The 21,872-nt window shown below is 31.0% G+C and overlaps 3 protein-coding genes across 3 annotated transcripts; 1 reads left to right on the plus strand and 2 right to left on the minus strand.

Annotated features, from left to right (window-relative positions):
* Positions 1 to 6,001: 6,001 nt before the first annotated feature.
* On the plus strand, positions 6,002 to 6,151 carry M406DRAFT_261864 (uncharacterized protein; the record flags this gene model as incomplete). The annotated part of the gene is made up of 1 exon (XM_040917475.1): positions 6,002 to 6,151. A coding segment is annotated over one exon (150 nt), but the record flags the coding sequence as incomplete, so codon positions are not given.
* Positions 6,152 to 6,690: 539 nt separating this feature from the next.
* On the minus strand, positions 6,691 to 7,026 carry M406DRAFT_261445 (uncharacterized protein; the record flags this gene model as incomplete). Its single annotated transcript, XM_040917441.1, has 1 exon — positions 6,691 to 7,026. One exon carries the CDS (start codon positions 7,024 to 7,026, stop codon positions 6,691 to 6,693), a length of 336 nt encoding a protein of 111 aa, XP_040774681.1.
* A 13,972-nt stretch (positions 7,027 to 20,998) lies between these two features.
* M406DRAFT_262269 (uncharacterized protein) lies at positions 20,999 to 21,322 on the minus strand (the record flags this gene model as incomplete). Its single annotated transcript, XM_040917498.1, has 1 exon — positions 20,999 to 21,322. The coding sequence occupies one exon, from the start codon at positions 21,320 to 21,322 to the stop codon at positions 20,999 to 21,001; it is 324 nt and encodes a 107-aa protein (XP_040774682.1).
* Between the last annotated feature and the right edge of the window lie 550 nt (positions 21,323 to 21,872).

Here is a 21,872-nt window from a genome sequence, read left to right on the forward strand (position 1 = left end):
TCAAGTTAACTCCAATGCCAATATCGAGCGTATTATCAAAGCTCAATACAAGCTTATGCAGAATAAAGATATTGCATATAATTAAATTAAATGAATTCCTCTTATGCTAAGAAAATAATATTTACAGAATACTATAAGTCTTATAATCAACTATAATTGCAATGCTCAAGAAGATTACTGCTAACTTTATCTGTATAGATCAGTGTTATAACTCATTCAACATGCAGATCACAAAACAGATCACAAGTAACAAGAACCAGGTATCATGATTCAACAACGAACAACCAGCAAGGATTACATAATCCAGGGATAGGATTATGAGTTGTGGCCAATCAGGAAGGAACCGGAGCAGTCGACAATCAGTTCTCACGGTTCAGGCAGTAGACTGCAACAACTAACCTCCGACTCTTGCAATCCATACTGAAGAGCTGAGTATATAAGAACACATTCATTACTATTAGATAGACTCAGTATATAGCTCTTCAGTTATTAATCTAAGTATTCAGTTTTATATACTAAGTAGCTCTAAAAGCAGTAAATATTTGCATTGCTTATTAGAACTTGTACAGTTCCGTATTCAAGAACTTGATACTTTGATATCGCTCTTGTTAGTATAAATCTCTTTGTATACTTAGAAATCTTCAGATTGCTATAATACTTATTATATTTTAGCAACTCTTGTTCAAGAACAGTTCAGTATTATCCCTTGAGCAATATAGAATATAATAGCTTCTTCAGGAACTTCTTTATTCTTATGCGCTCCTATTTAGGAAGAACTGATCAATCAGATATACTAGCTTATTCAGTATATCTAGAATCTGTACGAATAATAGCAGGCTCAGAGCGCTACTATCGCTAACCAGCAGGCTTAGTTAGCTCAACAAGCTCAGCAGGCGCAGTTCATCTCTACAGTCACCAGTAGTGCTGGAAAAGCATATAAGATGAACAAGCTTACTATATATAATAGCAATCAGAAAATACTGCATAGATTCCTTATTCACTGCAGAATATATTTCTTGTATTATGCAACTCAGTTCATTATAAAGTCTGAAAAGATTATTCTTGCAGAGATTCATCTCAAGAAAGATACTCTTATCTAGTATAAATCTTCTCTATGCAACTACTTAGAATATCAGAACAATTCCAATATACGTATCCAGAGTATTAAGAATATATTTAATTCCTTTGAAAGCTTTGAAAAAGCTCTTAAAGAAATCTTTAATAATCCTAACAAAGAATATACTACAGCTTAGCAGCTTATAAATCTCAAGTAGATCAAATCAGCTTCTGCTTATACAATTAGATTCAAGCAACTCTTAGTATAATTTCTGTAAGAAGATAAGAATCTTATAAAATACTATTATAAGGGACTTAAGAATAATATTAAAGATGAAATCTTTAAGCAGAATTAGCTGGAGAACTTTGCAATGTTTTTCAATCAAGCTATTCATATTAATAACTATCTGTATGAACAATAAGTAAAGAAGTTCAAGAAGAAAGGAAGTTAAACTTGAAGATTTCCAGCTAATACAAGCAAGAAATTCCAAAATAAGAATAGCAGCTAATATAGCAGCACAGCTCAGAGCAGCATTACACATGCTGATTTCATAAAACTCGATGCTACTAACAGATAGTATAGCAAGAGAAACAGCATTACTTGCTATAATTGCAATAAACAAGAATACATTGTATACAACTGCTATTAACTCTGAAAGAATAAATAGCAACTAGTTCAGAAAGAATATTAGATGAATATTGCTTGATAATAGAAATCTAATCAACTAAGCAAAAACATTTCCTTAGAGCAAGTATCAGATTCTATTGATTATAGAAGTCTTAGCTGAATATTCTGCTATAATAATAACTGCTTAATATATCTCTTGAGTAAGAAAGGTTCAGAATGATTCCCTCAGAAATCTAAGCGCTGCAGATAAATAGCAACAGCAGAACAAGAGTGCATGCCTAGCATTTCCATAAGTAGCAACTTGAACTGCTCTGATATTGTAGAACAGAGCATTCAGATGTTGAAAGAAGAGCTTAGTAACAATATTCTTTAATATTCTTTATCGCTTATGCTAAGCACTATAACTAGAGAAATGAATAAAGAATGATACTCTCTTGATTATTAGTATAAATATCTAAACAATACCGAAAATGCTTTTTAAATAACAGAAAGATCAAGCTAGAATGAATGATCTAACGATTTACTAGAATCTTTCATAAATAATAAATTCAAGAAGCTTACAGAAAAGTTCCTCTTTAGTATTGAGTAGAATAAGGAAATAATATGAATCGAATATCTCGTTTATAGAATAAAGCTGAAAGAGCTCTTTATCTACATTTCCTTGCAAAACATTAAGATATAAGAAGATAAAAATCCTTAGATTAGCTTACTTTACAACCTATATTATAAACTAGCTTAGATTTTCTGCATCTATTATAGCTGCAGAATGCATTTCTCAGAGAAAATGCAATACGAATAATTCTTTATTAGAGAATCAGAACAAATTCTTTAGGCTGTTGAAGAACAGAAATTCCGCTTTAGAGAGATTCTTAATAAGCAATATTATAATACATATATCAGACTACTAAATGATTGCTTCATGCAATATATAGATAAAAAGATAGAATAGTAGTAATGCAAAACAATACTCTGCATAATTCATATTAGTAATAAGATTTGCAATTAATATTAACAGAAGAAGAACTAGGAATAATGCTAATATGAGCAAAAGCAAGCTAAGAAGCTTGCTTAAAAAGTAGCAAAACGAGCTCAGAAGAACAAATAGTTCTCAATAAACCTAAAAGAACAGAATTGCTTGTAAAGAAATTGCAGATGATTAGACTGAAACAGTTTCTATATAAAGCTTTCAGAACAGATTATACTTATATCAAGTTCAATATATACATTCAAGAATACAAATACTATACACTATTGAATAGTAGCACTTAGAGAAACTTCATATCTCTATACATTATCAATCAGGCACAATTATAATAGAAATGAAAGAGATGCTTATACACTCTCAGCACTATAAAAGAATAATCTATTACATACAACTAAGGAGTAATCAATAAGAAGACTGATTATCTATTTATTTTAATCCAAGAATGTATAATCAGAGCTTTCTTTAATATTACAGATATAGCATAGCATAAGCTGATTATAGAGCTTCTATAGCTTAAGAAGCACAATCCTTGAATCAATTAGATTACTAGCTAGATCTCATAAGAACAAGCTATACCTAGAGAAATAGTTATAATCAATAGCGCAGAATCGAAGCTAGTAATTAAAGAATATTCAGAAAAAGAAGCTTTATACAACTTCATATATACCTCCAAGTCAGCAGAGCTAGCAGTTCAAGAAGAAGAACCTAGTAACAAGCAAACCCAAATAATGCTAAAGCGCTAACAGATTAGCAAAACAATAGAAGCGGGATCCTCAGCAAGTTAGTTCGCTTCGGAGCAGCAAGGAAAAGCTTCAGAATATGAATTATAAACCTATACGAGAAAAACCTCGAAACCAAGCTCTCAAGCGCTCAATCCAGCCCGAAGCGAACGCTTAAGGCTCTTGAAAACGCCATCAGAAAAGAAGCATGCTCAACAGTACTTACTATTCCTCCAGATAGCAGAAACAGTACAAGAACCAGAATCAATACTTGCGAATATACTACGAGAATACTATAAGTTTAAGAAACTATTCCAGGAAGAATTGGATACAGAATTGCTAGAATACAGCTTATATAACTACAAAATCCTGCTACAGAAAGGAAAACAGCCCAAATTCTTCCCTATCTACAAACTAGATAAAGCATAGCTAGAAGCATTTAGAGAGTATCTCGATAAGAATCTTAAAAAAGAATATATACAATCATTGCAATTATTAGCAGAATATCTTATTCTGTTTATACCTAAAAAGAATAGCAAGCTCAGGCTATATATTAATTATAAACAACTCAATAATATCATAATTAAGAACTAATACTCATTATTACTTATTAAGAAACTATAAGATAAGCTATAAGAAGCATAGTAGTTTATAATTCTAAATCTAAAAGAAGCTTACAATCTAATCAGAGTTAAGAAAGAAAAAGAATGAAAAACTGCTTTCAGAATATACTATAAATACTATAAATATTTGATTATGCTTTTTGATTTAACAAATACTTCAGCTTTATTCTAGAAAATAATTAATTATATTCTATACAAGCATCTGAATTAGTTCATTATTGCTTATCTTAATAACATTCTTATTTATTCTCAAATATTGAAAGAATACAAGGAATATATGAAAATAGTATTGTAAATGCTCCAAGATGCAAAACTCCTTGTAAAACCTACAAAAAGTTACTTTTATATATAAAAAGTTAACTATCTCGAATTCACAATCAAGCCAGAATGCATTAAGCTATAGAAAGATAAGATAGAAGCTATCAGAAATTAGCTAATTCCTAGGAATATCAGAGATATTAGATCTTTCCTTGAATACATCAACTTCTACAAGCAGTTCATTAAGAACTACAGCTGGATTGCACACTTTCTTACAAATCTTATTAAAAAAGAACAGCCTTTCAAATGAATCTCTAAGATATAAGAAGCTTTCAATAAGATTATCAAATATATTACCTTAGAATTAATTCTGTATAAAGCAGATCTCTATAAACCCTTTAAAATTAAGACTGATGCATTAGAATATGCACTCGGAAAACAACTTGATTAATAAGATAATCAAGAGCATCTAAGAATTATAAGCAACTTCTCAAAAAAGTTGAATAATCCGGAAATTAACTACAGAATCTCTAATTAGAAACTTATAGCAATAGTAAAAGCTTTCGAGAAGTAGCAATATTATCTTATTAATGCATAATACTTAATTATAGTTTATTCGGATTACAAGAATCTAACTACATTTATAATAACTAAGATTTTGAATAAGCAACAAGTTAGATAAGCAGAATTTCTTTTATAATTCGATTTCAAAATTGTATACTGCAAAAGCTTGGAAAACAGATAAGCAGATGCTCTTAGCAGAAGATCAAACTATCGAAATGCAGACTCTTCGAATATATAGAACATCTTTGCTCAAGATGAATCAGAAAATCTCATTAATATATATAGAAAACTGAATGCTGCTCTCAGAATCGAATTCTTAGAAAGAGATTCAGAATCAATAATTCCAGATGAATAAAACAATTATATTAGAAATATATATAGTATATCAGTATACGGATATCAGAGAGTTAGAGCAATTTATAAATGCATTAAAAAATACTAAAACTTATCAGATCTTAGAAAAAGAATTAAGAATATCCTATAATAATACAATAGCTGCAAAAAGAATAAAGCAGAAAGATATAAGCCTTATGAATTATTATATCTTTTATCAGTACTTATAATTATTTAGCAATCTATCAGTCTAAACTTTATTATTAAGCTATTTTTTTTATAAGAATTCTTAATTAAAGTATAATATGATAGCATTCTAGTAGTAGTTTGCAAACTGAGTAAGTATGCTTATTTTCTTCTCTATAAGGAAAGCAGTATAGCAGAGGAACTTGCATATGCATTCCTCAGAACAATCATCGCTAACTACAGCATATCAGAAGAAATAATCTCCAATAGAAACAGAAAGTTCAATTCAAAGTTTTAAACTTTGCTTATAAAACAGCTTGAAACATATTATAGAATATCTATAGCATTTCACTCGCAAATAGATGAATAGATAGAAAGAATAAATCAGATTATCAAATAGTATCTTTAATACTATATCAGCTAAGAATAGAATAACTGGATTAATTTATTGCTTCTTATACAGTTCGCTTATAATAGCGCAGATACAAGTATAACAAAGAAGTTATTATTCTTTGCACTCTATAGATATAATCCAACAGCTTACTATAAAGCATTACTGAAAATAGATACAGAAGCTGCAGATAAAAGGATTAAGAAGATTAAGAAAGTTTAGAAGGAATTCTGATCAGAACTACAATTTGTTTAGGAACGAATGATACAATATGCAAACTCTAAGAGGATTGAGAGACTAATTCTACAGAAAGGAGATAAAGTCTATCTACTTCGAAAAAACATCAAAATAACAAGATTTAGCAATAAACTCAATTATAAGAAGTTAGAACTATTCAAAATCTTATAATAAATCTTCCTAGTTAACTACAAGTTAGTATTATCTCATAGGATGAGGATATACTCAGTTTTCCACATCTTACTACTGGAACCAGCAGCACAGAAAATACTAACAGACAACACAGCAGAAATGGAAAACAATGAATCAGAGTATAAAGTAGAAAAAATTCTTAAATACAGAGGCACAGACAAAACAAGGAAATATCTCATCAAATGAAAAGGCTACTCAGCAAGCGAAAACTCATGGGAACCATGGAAGAACATTGAGAACGCTTAAGAAAGAGTAGCTGAATATTGGAAAAGAAAGGAAACCAGTACCTAAGATAATCGCTCCGCCCCGAACCGAAGCCCAGAAGCTCCAGAAACCTCACTCCTCAAATCTTCCAACTCAGAACGAACCTCTCAAGCACCAGAAGAACTTCCATCACCCTCAATACCACCTACATCACCTAAAAAGGAATAGTCCAACATACTACCAGGAGACCAGGAGAGTTCTCCCGAGACCAAAGCTGAAAATCTCTCAGGAAGGGAATCAGCAGGAACACAAGCCTACTGCTCCTTTGCCAGCTCCTCCGCCTCCACACGATCAAGCTCCTCAATCATATCCAAACCACAGCGCACCGCACACGCCATTTTCTCAGCCCACAGCTTGCGCTGCTTCCGCAGCCAACGCACCTTGGCCATAGCACGCTCCAGCTCCTCCTCCACATCATCGAGAGCAGCCTCAGCAGCGGAATACTGAGCTACAATCTTTTCCACCTGCAACAGCAACAAACCATGCATATCACAATTCCCACGCTTATATTTGATACACTCTGTACAGCATAACGAATTCTCCTCGGAAGCAAGGCAGCAAGCTTTGCAACCCTTGCAGAAAGAATACATCAGCATCTCAATGCAACGGGAAAGAGCAATAAGCTAGAGAAAGGTAGACTGTTCTATCTTTTTGTAACAAGATTTGTTGATTCTATTCAGCATCTCAATTAGAAAAGCAAGATTATAAACACGGAAACTTGCTAGAATACTTATAAAAGATTGTTGGAAATAACAATTAATAGAAGGAAGATGATGTTATAACCCATCCAATATGCAGATCACAAAACAGATTACAAGTAACAAGAACCAGGTATTATAATTCAACAACGAACAACTAGCAAGGATTACATAACTCAGGAATAGAGTTATAGGTTGTAGCTAATCAGGAAGAAACCGGAGCAGTTGATGATCAGTTCTCACGATCCAAGCAGTAGACTGCAACAACCAACCTCCAACTCTTGCAGTTCATACTGAAGAGCTGAGTATATAAGAACACATTCATTACCATCAGATAGACTCAGTATATAGCTCTTCAGTTATCAATCTAAGTATTCAGTTTCATATACTGAGTAGCCCCAAAGGCAGTGAACACTTGCATCGCTTATTAGGACTTGTACGGTTCCGTATTCAAGAACTTAATACTTTGATACCGCTCTTGTTAGTATAAACCCCTTCGTGTACTTAGGAATCTTCGGATTGCTGCAGTGCTCATTACAATCAGCAAGAAGAATACTACTCCTTCTGCTTCCAAGAAGAAAGTATCTGAGTCTGGGCAGGCAGCTTCATAACCTGTATCTTGCAGCAAGAATAAAGGCAAGAGCAAGACTGTAGTAGGATCTCGTATCGAGAAATGAGCTAAATCTGTTCAGTCTCAAGATTCTTTCTCTGTTTTTGATAATGATTCTTCAGCGAATAATATGAATAATATGAATCTGAATAGGACAAGAAGAAAGCTATCAGATGATATTTACAAATATTCTGATAATGAGAATAATGTATAAAAGTAAGAGATCTTCATAGATTGCAGTATTTCTTCAATGCTCTGCATTTTTTATGCATTGCATTCCAATATATTGCAATTTTTGAATAATGAAAATAGCTTCAGAGCTGGTTAACATGCTTTGTACTGGATACTTTGAAATTTTTAGGTAGGTTTACAGTATTCTGTAGCAAGTGATAGCAGATAATACTTTATCTCTTCTCTTTTAGCAAAATATATGAGATGAAATAGAAAAGATAAAAAGAAAATGTATTTTGCAAATAAAAAGGAAATATGAATAGAAAGAAATCAATCTTCTTTACAAGCTAGAAATGCTGATTTAGTTAAGATTGATATAAATATCTCATTTCTATCTGCTTTCTCCTATTCTTATCTCTTCTTTTTTGCTGCTTATATAAAATATTCATCATTACTAACTTCATTTCCATTCTCAGTATTATTATCCGCTTTAGTTGCTAGATTGATAATCTCTGAATCAGAACTGGTCTAGCTAAGCATAGAGTTATACTTAATGATATCTGGAATTCAGAATGTAGCATCATTGCTTGAATCTGCTTTCTAAACTTCGAGAATATTATTATCTGATTCTTCTTACTAGAGAGCTCTTATCAAATCCAGCTTTTCTGCTAATGATTAGCCAGATTGAAGCTCAATATCTTCTTTCCAGAGCATAAGCATCTCGAATTTCCAAATGCTATTCATATTCTATACAAACTTTTTGAGATTAGTAGCTGAATATATGCTTTTTAGCAAAACTCCATCTGTAGTCTTGAGCTTATAAGTATATTTATCTAGAATCTAAGCAATTAGATATAAACTCTTCCATTTATAAGAAATCTTAGTATTATGCAAATAGCTTATTTTCCGAATATAATTATAGATAAGCATAAGATCTCTAATATTTAGTTAAGATTTTCGTATTAGATTCTGCATTTAACTTTTAGCTGCAATCTTTTAATAGTATGCCTAAACAGCTTTAATTGCCTTCTGCATATTATCTTTCTTAGCTATAATTATTCTTAACTATATTTCAAATACTTTCTAAAGAAATTAGTCTTTGATTTATATAAGAACTCTTTACATTAGAATTTCAGTTTCAATTGGAATAAGCAGCTTTTAATCGAAAATCAAATAGAAGAAGCTATATTTATATAATTAGCAAATTATAATTCTTTTAGCAAAGAGTATAAGTTTCAAGTATTGCTTTCATCTTTAGAATTAAGCATTAGCTAGCTTAGCAAGAGTACTTGCTAAGGAAAGATAATCAGCTTTTACTTATTCTTAAGTATGAAGATTGTAACTAGAGATCTGAACAAGCAGAATCCCAAGAGCTCTAATAGTCTTAGCTATCTTAGTCTTGTTTTCTAATTCTCTATTAACAGTAATTTTGAAAGAGCATCTGAATATAAGAATAATCTCTTTCAAAATAAACTTTCTCATTTCTACAGCTATAGCTTTCTTAAGAAATCTTGCAAGTATATAGCTAATCAGATTACAGCAAGCTTTTGCAAGATATCTATAACTGCTATTCTCAGCTATGTATTGAATATTGATGCTGATTCTTGTAAAGAGTTGATTTGGAAGGATTGGGATTACTTCTTTCTTCTATATTTTTGAATCGAACTTTATATATTTCTTGCAATTCAAGATAGTATTAGCTATATCTATTTAGAGATTTCTTTAATAGTAGAGTTGCTTAATATAAGCTATTATAGAATCTTAATCTTGATATTCAAACTTAGTATAATATTCTCTAATAATTTAGCAATAAAGATCAGAATTATTTACTATTTATTAGCATAGGAGTTTCGTATTAGTATAGTGCTACAGAGCTTAATCAAGTACTTAATGCTTTAATGCTTCTACTATAAAGTTCTTATAATCTCTTTTGAAGAGTTTTAATAGAATAATTCTATAGCATAAGAACTTTATATATTATTTCAACTATTTCATTTATTAAAAAGTTAGATTTAATAGTAATACTAGATTAGCTTTATCTAAATTTATGCTATTAAGCTAAGCATTATACTAGTTTTCAATATTGCTATCTTTATTTTTCTTAAATAGTATTAAGTATGAAGATTGAGAAAGAGTATTAGCTATAGAATTCTTTGATCTAGAAATATATTTAATAATAAAATTAAATATCTTGATTACTGCTATTCATCTGTTTAGGAGAGCACTAAGTATATCGTTTATTTCTCTATTGAATTGATTTACTAGAATATAAGCATTAATTTCTAAAATGAAATAGCAATTATAAAAATGCTGCTAAAGAGACTGTAGAATATAGAGAATAGTGCAATACTTCCTCTTAGTAGCATTATATTTCTATGCTGCAATTATTCAGATTCTGCTAATGAAATATGCTAGCTTTCGTTTATTCTTTACTATCTACATTAGTATAGCGCCTCAGCTTAATAGGCTTGCATTTACTATAAGAATAATCTTCTTAGTATTAGTGCTATAATTAATTAAAATAATGATTGGATAAGATGTAAGTATCTGAATAAGTATAGCAACAGCTTCTTTCTATTCCTTCTTCCATTTCTATACAGTATCTTTCTTAAGAAGATTGTAGAGTAGTTGAGCAATGATTGCAAAGTTTCAAATCTAAGCTGCATAATAAACAATTAGTTCAATGAAAAAGCAGATATTCTTAATATTCTTGCATTCTGTTCAAGCTAGAAGCTTTTCTATCTTCCTGTTCTGAGGTTGTTGTTCGCTGAAACTGATGATATAATTAATTATATCAATTTTTATTTAGCATTATTCTAACTTAAATGCTGAGATTATAGCTTTAGCTAGCTCTGCATTTATAAGAATCTTGTTAAGATTTCTGATATACTTAGCAATGTATCTATGTACTCCGGAAAGGCTTAGAATCTCTTTATTCTCATAGATTGTTGTAGAACTACAAACAGAAATATTGTTAAGAAAAGGCTAGCATATATAAGAAATAAGATTATATAGAAGTCTAATTATTATTCTTATAAACTGAGCAACAGAATTAGTAGTATTCTGAGATAGAGTATATATTCTGAATAAGCTTAAGAGTATTGAGAAGATTATTATATCTCTGCTATTAGAATGCAATTGCATTTAGTTATATCTGGAAAAGAAGTTAAGCAGTAAAAGAATCTTGTATATAGCAAACTTTTTCAAGAATTCATCTAAGGCAGATAGCATAAAGGCATTCTTGAAGCTATGCTTATTATACTTTTGAGTATTATTGATTAGATATAAGCTATTATTCTTTTTGATAATCAGAAATTAGTTATTTCTATATAATATATAGCTTTTCTTAATAATCTTCTGCTTAATATATTGTTTCAGAAGCTCTATTAATTTTAGCTTAAGAGCATTAAGGATTGGAATATACTTCGCTTGAAAGATCTTGTAGAATACAGTTCTGATTTCTTACAAGAAAGCTATTTTCTCAATGATCTTTCCAATCTTAGTAAAGTTCTATATAAGAGCTTTAATTCTGTTTCTCAATATGTATTTGAATATTTCCTTCTTAGCTTTAGAAAACTCTTTATAGTTTTTCTCTTGTATAGCAGCTTACTAGTTAGGTTTTAAGTGCTAATTAGAATTCAGATTGCTGAACTTGGATTCAATTTACTTATTATACTTGATAAGCTTTGTAGATTGCTAAGCTCGTTTCATCTTCTCAATCTTAGCAAGCTTCTATCCGATTATCCCTTCTGATACTAAACTATCAAGCTGAGAATTATTAATTAGCTTGATCTTCTTATTTTTAAGCTTATAAAGAGTATTGATTAAGCTTAAAATATCTTTTCTTTCCTTCCTTATACAATATAGCTAGCATGAATAGCGCTAGCTGCTATGTATTTTATACAAGCAAGATTCTCGAATTGCTCCTTTCTTATTTACTATAAAGCAACTCTTCTTCAACTTCCTTCCCATCAGTTCTACTATTAACTTGTTCATAACAGCTGCAATATCTTATTTAGATATAAACATTACAGCTGTATCTCTCTTCTCTAACAATATCCACTCTGGAATAACTTCTCTGCTAACAGCTCTGCATTCCTCAGAATAGCTGCTAGCACTTAGTTTTTTGGTATGATTCTATATAAATCCTTCCTTTCAAGGAGTTTCTAATTGCTAATTGTAATGATTAGTTGTACTCCTTCAAAGGCGAAGCTTGTATAAAGAAATCCGGAAATGAAGTAATTAAAGGAAAGCTTGATCTGCATTATAAATAGCATTTCTAATAATATAGAATAATTTAGCAATATTAATCTATTATTAATAATATAGAATATTATCTGTTTAGAGAAGCTGCTATAGAAAATATTAGTTTTAAGAATTCTAATAAGCGCTATATTTAATTCATTATATATATATAAGATAATATTCAATATTAGCATATAAGATAAGCATATGCTTAAATACAGAAAGAGAGCTATTAAGCTCATTTTAGCACCTGTATTCAGCATTGCTTATACAGATTCATTCTCTTTATCTCTCAGCTGCAGAGGGATATATGCTACTAGAGCAATGCTCCTATCTCAGATACTGCTAAGAGCAGTTATAAAAGCTATTACAGAAGAAAATAAGAATTTATTGAAAGCTTGAATCATATTAACAGTAGGCTTAATATAGCTAGATTCAGCAACAAGAAACAAAGCTTGAACTGCAAATAGTTAAGCCAGTTTTGAAAAATATTTAATAATATCCTGAGTATTGATAATCTAACTATTAATAAGCTCTTCAAGCTGGAAAAGTATTGAGATTCCGAGTTTATACTGCAATAAATTAGCTAATCCAGCAGTATCTATCTTATGCAGATTCGAGCTGGTTTGATTATCAAAATCAACAACTTTTCAAGCTTTAGAGCTAACTTCTTGAAGACTGTAAATCAGATAAGCTTCCTATTCTGATAATATAACTATTATCTCCCAGCCTAAGATCTTCAATAAGTAGTCTAGAAACTGATTCAGGAGCTTATTACTAATAGCCTGAATTGTTAGCTTTCTATTCAAACTGTTGAATTGCTTGTTGGATTTCTCTAGTTCAATATTTCCGAAATATATAAGAATCTCAACAGTTCTTATACTTGCATCTCCTTTAACCTTACTATCATTATATCTAGCTTCTCCAATACAGCGCTTCTTTGCTTCACCCGCATTTACCTGAGCTTGAATAAGCTCAATACTTACAGCATTAATGCTGGAAAGCTTTAGTAGATACAGTTCAGCTTGAACTAGAGTAAGATATAACTTTCCTACTTGAATCTTATCAGCATTGCTAAGAATCTTAATATTATTAATTCTATACTAATTATTGCATCTAAGAACAGGATCAGTCTCTTTCTATAGTATTTTATTCTTAGCTATCTCAGAATCTTTATACTATTTCTCATTCTCTTAAATCAAGCTAATATATCGAAAGATCTAAGAATTCTCAACACTCTTTAGCTGCTAATTCTTATAGAAACTGAGAATCAGATGAATTATATCGCCTTTAGAATTATCTCAAGCGAATATAATCTAGCTATATAATACTGATTTTAATCTAAAGTTTAGAAACTTCAAGCAATTACCAAGATGCTACTCTAGCTTTGCTAATGCTGAAATATAGCAAATATTACAATCCATAATAGTACGGAGTTCTACATACTTATAAGCTCTATGGAACTTCAATCTACAGCTGTAGCATCTGCGTAGAGTTCCATTCTTTTTCAGGATTTCATTAATCTCCGCTTGCTATACTTTAGAGTACTGCTTACTCTTATCCTCCGAACTTGTATAAATAATATCTATCTGCAAGGAATTTGCATTTTCCTAGGAAGGATTTCTTGCAGAAATAGTTTGGAAATGCCTAATTAGTTATAAGATCTTCTATAGAGCTTTAGTTTGATTATATGAGATATTCTGCATTTATCTAAGAATATTAGTTTGCAGCTTTAAGGATTTTGCTATTGTAATTTAGTTAATGCAAAGTTGCTCTATTATTAAAGCTAACTGATTATATTCTTAGTTGCTCTTCTAAATAGATTCAGCTTTCAAGATCTGCTTAATCAGTTTAAGCTAAGCTTGCTAATTACAAGTTAACTATTAAAGCAGTTGATAGTATAATAGCCTTACTGCTTATTTCAATAGATTTATTAATTAACTGAAAGTACTATATATTGAATATAGAATAGGAATAAGCTATATCTGATTAAGAACTAGCTAAGGTAAAGATATAGAAAAATCTTGAAATTAAGCCTGTTAATGAAGTTAAAGATTGGTAGCATCAAAGGCAAGTTAGTCTTGAATCTCCTCCTGAAATGCTTTACAATGAACCTTCAATAGCTTTTCCATAAGATAAGGCTACTTCTTGTTGCTAATGCTTTCAGCAGTAATATTATAGTCAGCTTGGAAATGCTTAATTCAGATCAAAGAAAGCTTCATTCATGCTTCTACTACAGATTAACTATCTCTGATCTTAAAATAAGTAAGAGCATTATTATAGTTTATAATGAATAATCAGAAGCTAGCAGTATCAGTAATAAAACAGTTATTGATAATATTCAGGCGCTTCTGCTCGAGAGTATACATCTAAAGATAATCCTAAGAGCAATAAGCAATTAATAATTGCTTTTTCTATTTATTTCAAGTTTTAGCGCTTGTAATGAATCTCTTTACTTCTTTAGCAACGATTATATCTGCATAGAAGCTTTTTATAAAGTTAAATGCTTAAATATTATTAATCCCTTTAATCTAATGCTACTAGTTGAATTGCTTCAGCTACAAGAAAACTTCTATACAAGCAAATAATATCAATCTATTACTAGCAAGCTCACTATAAAAGAGAAATCTGAAGTTCTAATCATAGTAATTGTTAGCTAGGTAGTTGGCTGAACTGAGTATTTGATTGGAAGAGCTCTTAGATGTAGAAGCTATCTTCTTTCTTGATTATCGCTTTTTCCGATATTTCTTTGCTTTCCTGATTCAAGATTCTTGAGTTGAGAGCGCTACAGCTGGAATGCCTTCTATATCCTGCAGAAAACAATACTGTAGAGATTAAGAGAATTCAGATGCTTAAAAGAGATTTAGTTTATAAATAGAGCATATATAAGATCTATCTTATAATAAATAATAAGAAATTGAGTTAGCTATTCTATATTATACTAGAATTTCCTTTATTAATAGTTTTGCTAACTAATAAAGATATTTCTGATTAGATATAAAGTATTGATTAAAGTTTAATATTGGATAATATTATTATAATTCTCAACTTTTATTTCTTATATGCACTAATAGTTTCTTATCTTTATCTTCTTATATTCTTCATTTTTAAAATAATGCAATCAGCAAGCTTTTAATCCAAAGAATTAATGTAGCCAGATATATTCAGATAAAGCATGCTGATCAGACTATTATAAGGAGCACAGATCTTATTAATTATACTACTTTTCTCTGCAGAATACTATTTATCAAAAGCATTTTACTTTGTAATTTAATCATAAATCTATATCCAATATAGTTAAACTTTCCGCTGCAGCCTGTATAAGTCTGAGCTATATCAGCTTCTATATAGAATCATTAATTGATATAGAAAATGTTGGAAAAAGGAATTTGTTTCTTCGTAATATTAGCTTGCAAGCTCAATACATCATTTACTAGCTTACAACCAGAACTCATACTACTCCTTCTCTATCCATCCATCTTCTCTCTACAAGAAGTTTCAAGCATAATTCAGAGTTCAAACATAATGCACAGCCTATTATATAAGTATAATAGATAAAGGAAATAAAAGAGCTCAGCAGGAAAAAAGAATATATCCATCCATAGAATAAACTTGCTGCTCTTACTAATCCTTACAAACTATAATGCAAACAGCTCTGAGCTACCAGTCTGAACAGCTAAGTTCATACTTACTGCATCATTAAATCAGAACTAGAGCGCTATCGCTCTCGAAAGAAAAAGGGATAAATAGCTGCCGAAGCAATGGGCAAGAGCTCATGCAACCCAAGCGTGCCTGTGCAGATAAGAACAGCAAACTAAGGCTACATGGGCATAAGAACAGGGTGAAAAATCTGTCTTAGATCTGTCCAAAGGGTTCAAAATTGAAAAGAAGAGAAAGAATGCTTCATTGTTGCTTATAGCTAAAGAATTTGAAAAGTAGGTGGTATTCTTTATATGTATGAGAACCCTTAACCTACTGTACTCCATGTCCCACGGACTACTACCCTGGCCATCATAACAATAGCAGGGCGAGAGTATATGCTTAGCACAATTACGAGCAGTAACAACTCGAACTGCTCCGATATCACTGAATGAAGCATTCAGGCGCTGAAGAAAGAGCTTAACGATAATGCTCTTCGCCATTTCTCATTACTTGCATCAGATATTATAATCAGAGAAATGGATAAAGGATGATACTCTTTTGGTTACTGATACAAATACATGAATAATACTGAAAATGCTTCTCAGACAACGGAAAGATTAAGCTAGAATGAACAATCTAACGATTCACTGAAGTCTCCTGTAAATAATAAACCCAAGAAGCTTACAGAAAGATTTCCTTTCAGCATTAGGTGGAATAAGGAAACAACATGGATTGAATATCTCGTCTATAGGATAGAATTAAAAGAGCTCTTTATCTGCATTTCCTTGCAGAACATCAAAATATGAGAAAATAAGAATCTCCGAATCAGTCTACTTTATAATCTATATTACAAATTAGCTTGAATCTCCTGTACCTATTATAGCTGCAGAATGCATTTTTCGAACAAGGTGCAATACGAATGATTTTCCATTAGAGAACCAGAACAAATCCTTCAGGCTGTTGAGAAATAGGAACTCCGCTTCAGAGAGATTTTCAATAAGCAATATTACAATGCATATATTGGATTACCAGATGATTGTTCCATATAATGCATAAACAAGAAAATAAGATAGTAGTAGTATAAGATGATACTTTGTACGATTTATATTAATGATAAGGTTTGCAACTAGTATTAACGGAAGAAAGATTAGGAATAATAACAATACAAGCAAAAGTAAGCTAAGAAGCTTGCTTAAGAAGCAGCAAAGCAGGCTCAGAAGGATAAGCAGTTCTCAACAAATTCAAAAGGATAGGATTGCTTGTAAAGGGACTACAGACGATCAGACTGAAACAGTTCCTATATGAAGCTTCTAAAACAGATTATGCTTATATCAAGTTCGATATATATATTCAAGAATACAAATATAGCGTACTATTGAACAGTGATGCTTAGAGAAACTTCATATTCTTATACATTATTAATCAGGCACAACTACAATGGAAATGAAAGAGATGCTCATATACTTTTAGCATTGTGGAAGAACAATCTGTTGTATACAACCAAGGAGTAATCGATAAGGAGATTGATTACTTATTTATTTTGATCTAGGGATATGCATTCCAGGTTTCCTTTGATATTACGGATATAGTACAGCATGAGCTGATTATAGAGCTTTCATAGCTTAAAGAGCACAATCCTCGAATCGATTGAATTACTGGCTAGATCTTATGAGAATAAGCTATATTCAGAGAGATAGTTATAATTAACAGCGCAGGATCGAAGCTAGTGGTTGAAGAATATTCAGGAAAAGAAGCTTTATACAACTTCATATATATCTTCAAACTAGCAAGGCTGGCGGTTCAAGAAGAAGGATCTAGTAATAAGCGAACTCAAACAGTGCTAGGGCGCTAACAGGTTAGCAAAACAACGGAAGCGAGACTCTCAGCAAGTCGGTTCGCTCTGGAGCAGCAAGGAAAAGCTTCAGAATGTGGATTGTGGAATTATACAGGAAAAACCTCGAAACTAGGCTCTCGAGCGCTCAGTTCAGCTCGGAGCGAACGCTCAAGGCTCTCGAAAACGCTATTAGAAAAGAAGCATGCTCAGCGGTATCTACTGTTCCTCCAGGTAGCAGAAATAGCATAAGGATCAGAACCAATACTTGTAAATATACTATGAGAATATCACAAGTTCAAGAAACTGTTTCAAGAAGAATTGAATACAGGATTGCTAGAATACAGCCTATACAACTACGAGATTCTGCTACAAGAAGGGAAATAGCTCAAGTTCTTCTCTATTTACAGATTAGATAAGATACAGCTAGAAGTACTTAAGGAGTATCTTGATAAAAACTTTAAGAAAGAATATATATAATTATTGCAATTATCAGCAGAATATCCCATTCTGTTTGTACTTAAGAAAAATAGCAAGCTTAGGCTATATATTGATTATAAGCAACTTAATAATATTATAATTAAAAATCGATATCCATTGCTACTTATTAAGGAATTATGAAATAGATTGCAAGGAGCATAGTGATTCATAGTTCTGAATCTGAAAAGAGCTTATAATCTGATCAGAATAAAAGAAGAAGAAGAATGAAAGACTGCTTTCAGAATATGCTACGGATACTATGAATATTTGATTATGCTCTTTAGCTTAATGAATACTTCAGCTTTATTTTAGGAAATGATCAATTATGTTCTATGCAAGCATCTGAATCAGTTTGTTATTGCTTATCTCAATAATATCCTTATCTACTCTTGAATACTTGAAGAATACAAGAAATATGTGGAAATAGTGTTGCAAATGCTCTAAGATGCAAAACTTCTTGTGGAATCTGCAAAGAGTTACTTTTATATACAAAAAGTTGATTATCTCGGATTCACGATCAAGCTGGGATGCATTAAGCTATAGAAGAATAAAGTAGAAGCTGTTAGAAACTGGCTAATTCCTAAAAACATTAGGGATGTTAGGTTTTTCCTTGAATATGTTAACTTTTATAAGCAGTTTATTAAGAATTACAGCTGAATTGCATATTCTCTTACAAATCTTACTAAGAAGGAATAATCTTTTGAATGGATTTTCAAAGCATAAAAAGCTTTCAATGAGATTATTAAGTATATTATCTTAGAGCTAGTTCTGTATAAAGCAGATCCTTATAAATCCTTTGAAGTTGAGATTGATGTATTAGGATATATACTTGAAGAATAATTTGATTAGCGAAATGATTAAGAATATTTAAGAATTATAAGCAACTTCTCAAAGAAGTTAAATAGCTCGGAAATTAACTATGAAATCCCTGATCAGGAATTCATAGCAATAGTGAAAGCTTTCGAGGAGTAGCAATACTATTTTATCAGCATATAATATCCAATTATAGTTCACTTGAATTATAAGAATCTGATTACATTCATAATAATTAAGGTTTTGAATAAGCAATAAATTAGATAAGCAGAATTCCTTTTATAGTTCGATTTCAAAATTGTATATTACAAGAGCTCAGAGAACGAATGAGCAGATGCTTTCAGTAGAAGATCAGACTATTAAGATGCGGATTCCTCGGATATACAGAATATCTTCGCTTAAGATAAATCAGGAAATCTTGTTAATGTATATAGAGAACTGAATGCTGCTTTCAGAATCGAATCCTTGAAAAGGAATTCAGAATCAATAATTCCGAATGAATAAAACAACTATATTAAGAAAATATATAGCATACTAGCATATAAGTATTAGAAAGTTAGAATAATTTATAAATATATCAAAAGATATTGGAATTTACTAGATCTTAGAAAAAGAATTGAAAATATTCTATGATAATGCAATAGCTGCAAGAAAAATAAAGCAGAAAGATATAAGCTTTATGAACTACTGTACTTCTTACTAATACTTATAATTATTTAGCAATTCATTAGTTTAAACTTTATTATTAAGCTATCTTTCTTATAAGAATTCTTAATTAAGATACAATATAATAGCATTCTAGTAATAGTTTGCAGACTGAGCAAGTATGCTTACTTTCTCTTCTATAAGAAAAGCAGTATGATAAAAGAATTCGTATATACATTTCTCAGAATGATCATTGCTAATCATAGTATACTAGAAGAAGTAATTTCTGATAGAGATAGAAAGTTCAACTCGAAATTTTGAACTTTACTTATAAAACAGCTCGGAATACATCACAGGATGTTTACAGCATTCTATTCGCAGATAGATAAACAGATAGAAAGAATGAATTAGGTTGTTAAATAATATTTTCAATACTATATCAATCAGAAACAGAACAACTGAGTTAATCTGTTACCTCTTATACAGTTTGCTTATAATAGCGCAGATATAAGCATAATAAAAAAGTTACTATTCTTTATATTTTATGAATATAATCCAATAGCTTATTATAAGATACTGCTAAGAGCAGATGCAGAAGCTGTAGATAAAAAGGTTAAGAAGATTAAGAAAGTTTAGAAGGAACTCTGATCAGAATTATAATTTGTTTAAGAATGAATAATGCAGTATGCAAATTCCAAAAGGATTAAGGGATTAATCCTACAGGAGGGAGATAAGATTTATCTACTTCGAAAAAACATTAAAATAATAAGATCTAGCAATAAATTTGATTATAAGAAGTTAGAATTATTCAAAATCTTATAATAAATCTCTCTAGTTAATTACAAGCTAGCATTATCTTATGAAATGAGAATATACTCAGTTTTCCACATCTTACTGCTGGAATCAGCAGCATAGAAAATATTAACAGATAATATAGCAGAAGTAGAAAACAATAAACTAGAGTATAAGATAGAAAAGATCCTCAAGCATAGAAGCATAAACAGCACAAGAGAATACCTCATCAAATGAAAAGGTTATTCAGCAAGCGAAAATTCTTAGAAACTACAGAAAAACATTAAAAATGCTTAGGAAAAGATAGCTGAATATTGAAAAAGGAAGGAAATCAGTACTTAAGATGATTGCTCTGCTCCGAATCAAAACTCAGAAGCCTCGAGAATCTTACTCTTCAGAAAGCTCAACTAATCTATTACAGAATCTCCCAAATCTACAGAATTCCAGTTGAAATCTCCAAAAGAAGAATCTCCAGCTACAACAACAGATTTCTCTGTTACTACAGCCTGCACTTCAGCAGCAATACATACTCTCTCAGCCTCAGCTTTCTCAGCTTCCATACAATCCAATTTCTCTATGCAAGTAATGCTACGATGCAGAGCACATTTCATCTTCTCGAACTATATCTGCTTCTGTTAATGCAAACAGAGAAGCTTAGTCTTCCTCTTCTCAATCTCATTCTCCAACTTTCGATGTTGAGTAGCAATATTGCAAAGCTTCTCAGGGGAAGAGCTCATAATATCGCACTTGAAGCAGCCCAGTTGAATGCATTCGATATAACGAGAAGAGTCTTCGGGAGATACCTTGCAGGATTTGAAACTATAATCCTTGCAATAGGAATAAACGAGCATCTCAATAAAATTTTCCAAGAGGCGGGAAATCAAGAGATCTTGATCTTGAGTACTCTTTGGAATAGAAGAAGATTTGCAAATATGGGATTTGTTGATTCTATTCAACATCTCAATCAGGAAAGCAAGATTATGTATACGAAGAACTTGCTAGAATACTTACAGAAGATTGTTGAGAATAATAACTGATAGAAGGAAGATGATGTTATAATTCATCCAATATGCAGATTACAGAATAAGCTCTACTAACCAAGAAACTAGGTATTACAACCCAATATCGGATACTAATCAGGATTATGTAATCCGGGTTAGGATTGCTAGCGCAGCTATGTTAACTATAAATATAATTAATATATTTAAGAAACAACTATGAGGAATCGGAATATAATCGGGATAATTAGAACTGAAGAGCTGAATATATAAGAGCATGTTCATTATCATTAGATAGATTCAGTATATAGCTCTTCAGTTGTTAATCTAAGTATTCAGTTTCATATACTGAGTAGCTCCAAAGGCAGTGAATACTTGCATCGCTTATTAGGACTTGTATGGTTCCGTATTCAAGGACTTGACACTTTGATACCGCTCTTGTTAGCATAAATCCCTTCGTGTATTTAGGAATCTTCGGATTGCTGCAGTGCTTATTACAAATCTGCTATTA

The sequence above is a fragment of the Cryphonectria parasitica genome (genome assembly GCF_011745365.1).
Source record: "Cryphonectria parasitica EP155 unplaced genomic scaffold M406scaffold_6, whole genome shotgun sequence".
Taxonomy (NCBI): domain Eukaryota; kingdom Fungi; phylum Ascomycota; class Sordariomycetes; order Diaporthales; family Cryphonectriaceae; genus Cryphonectria; species Cryphonectria parasitica.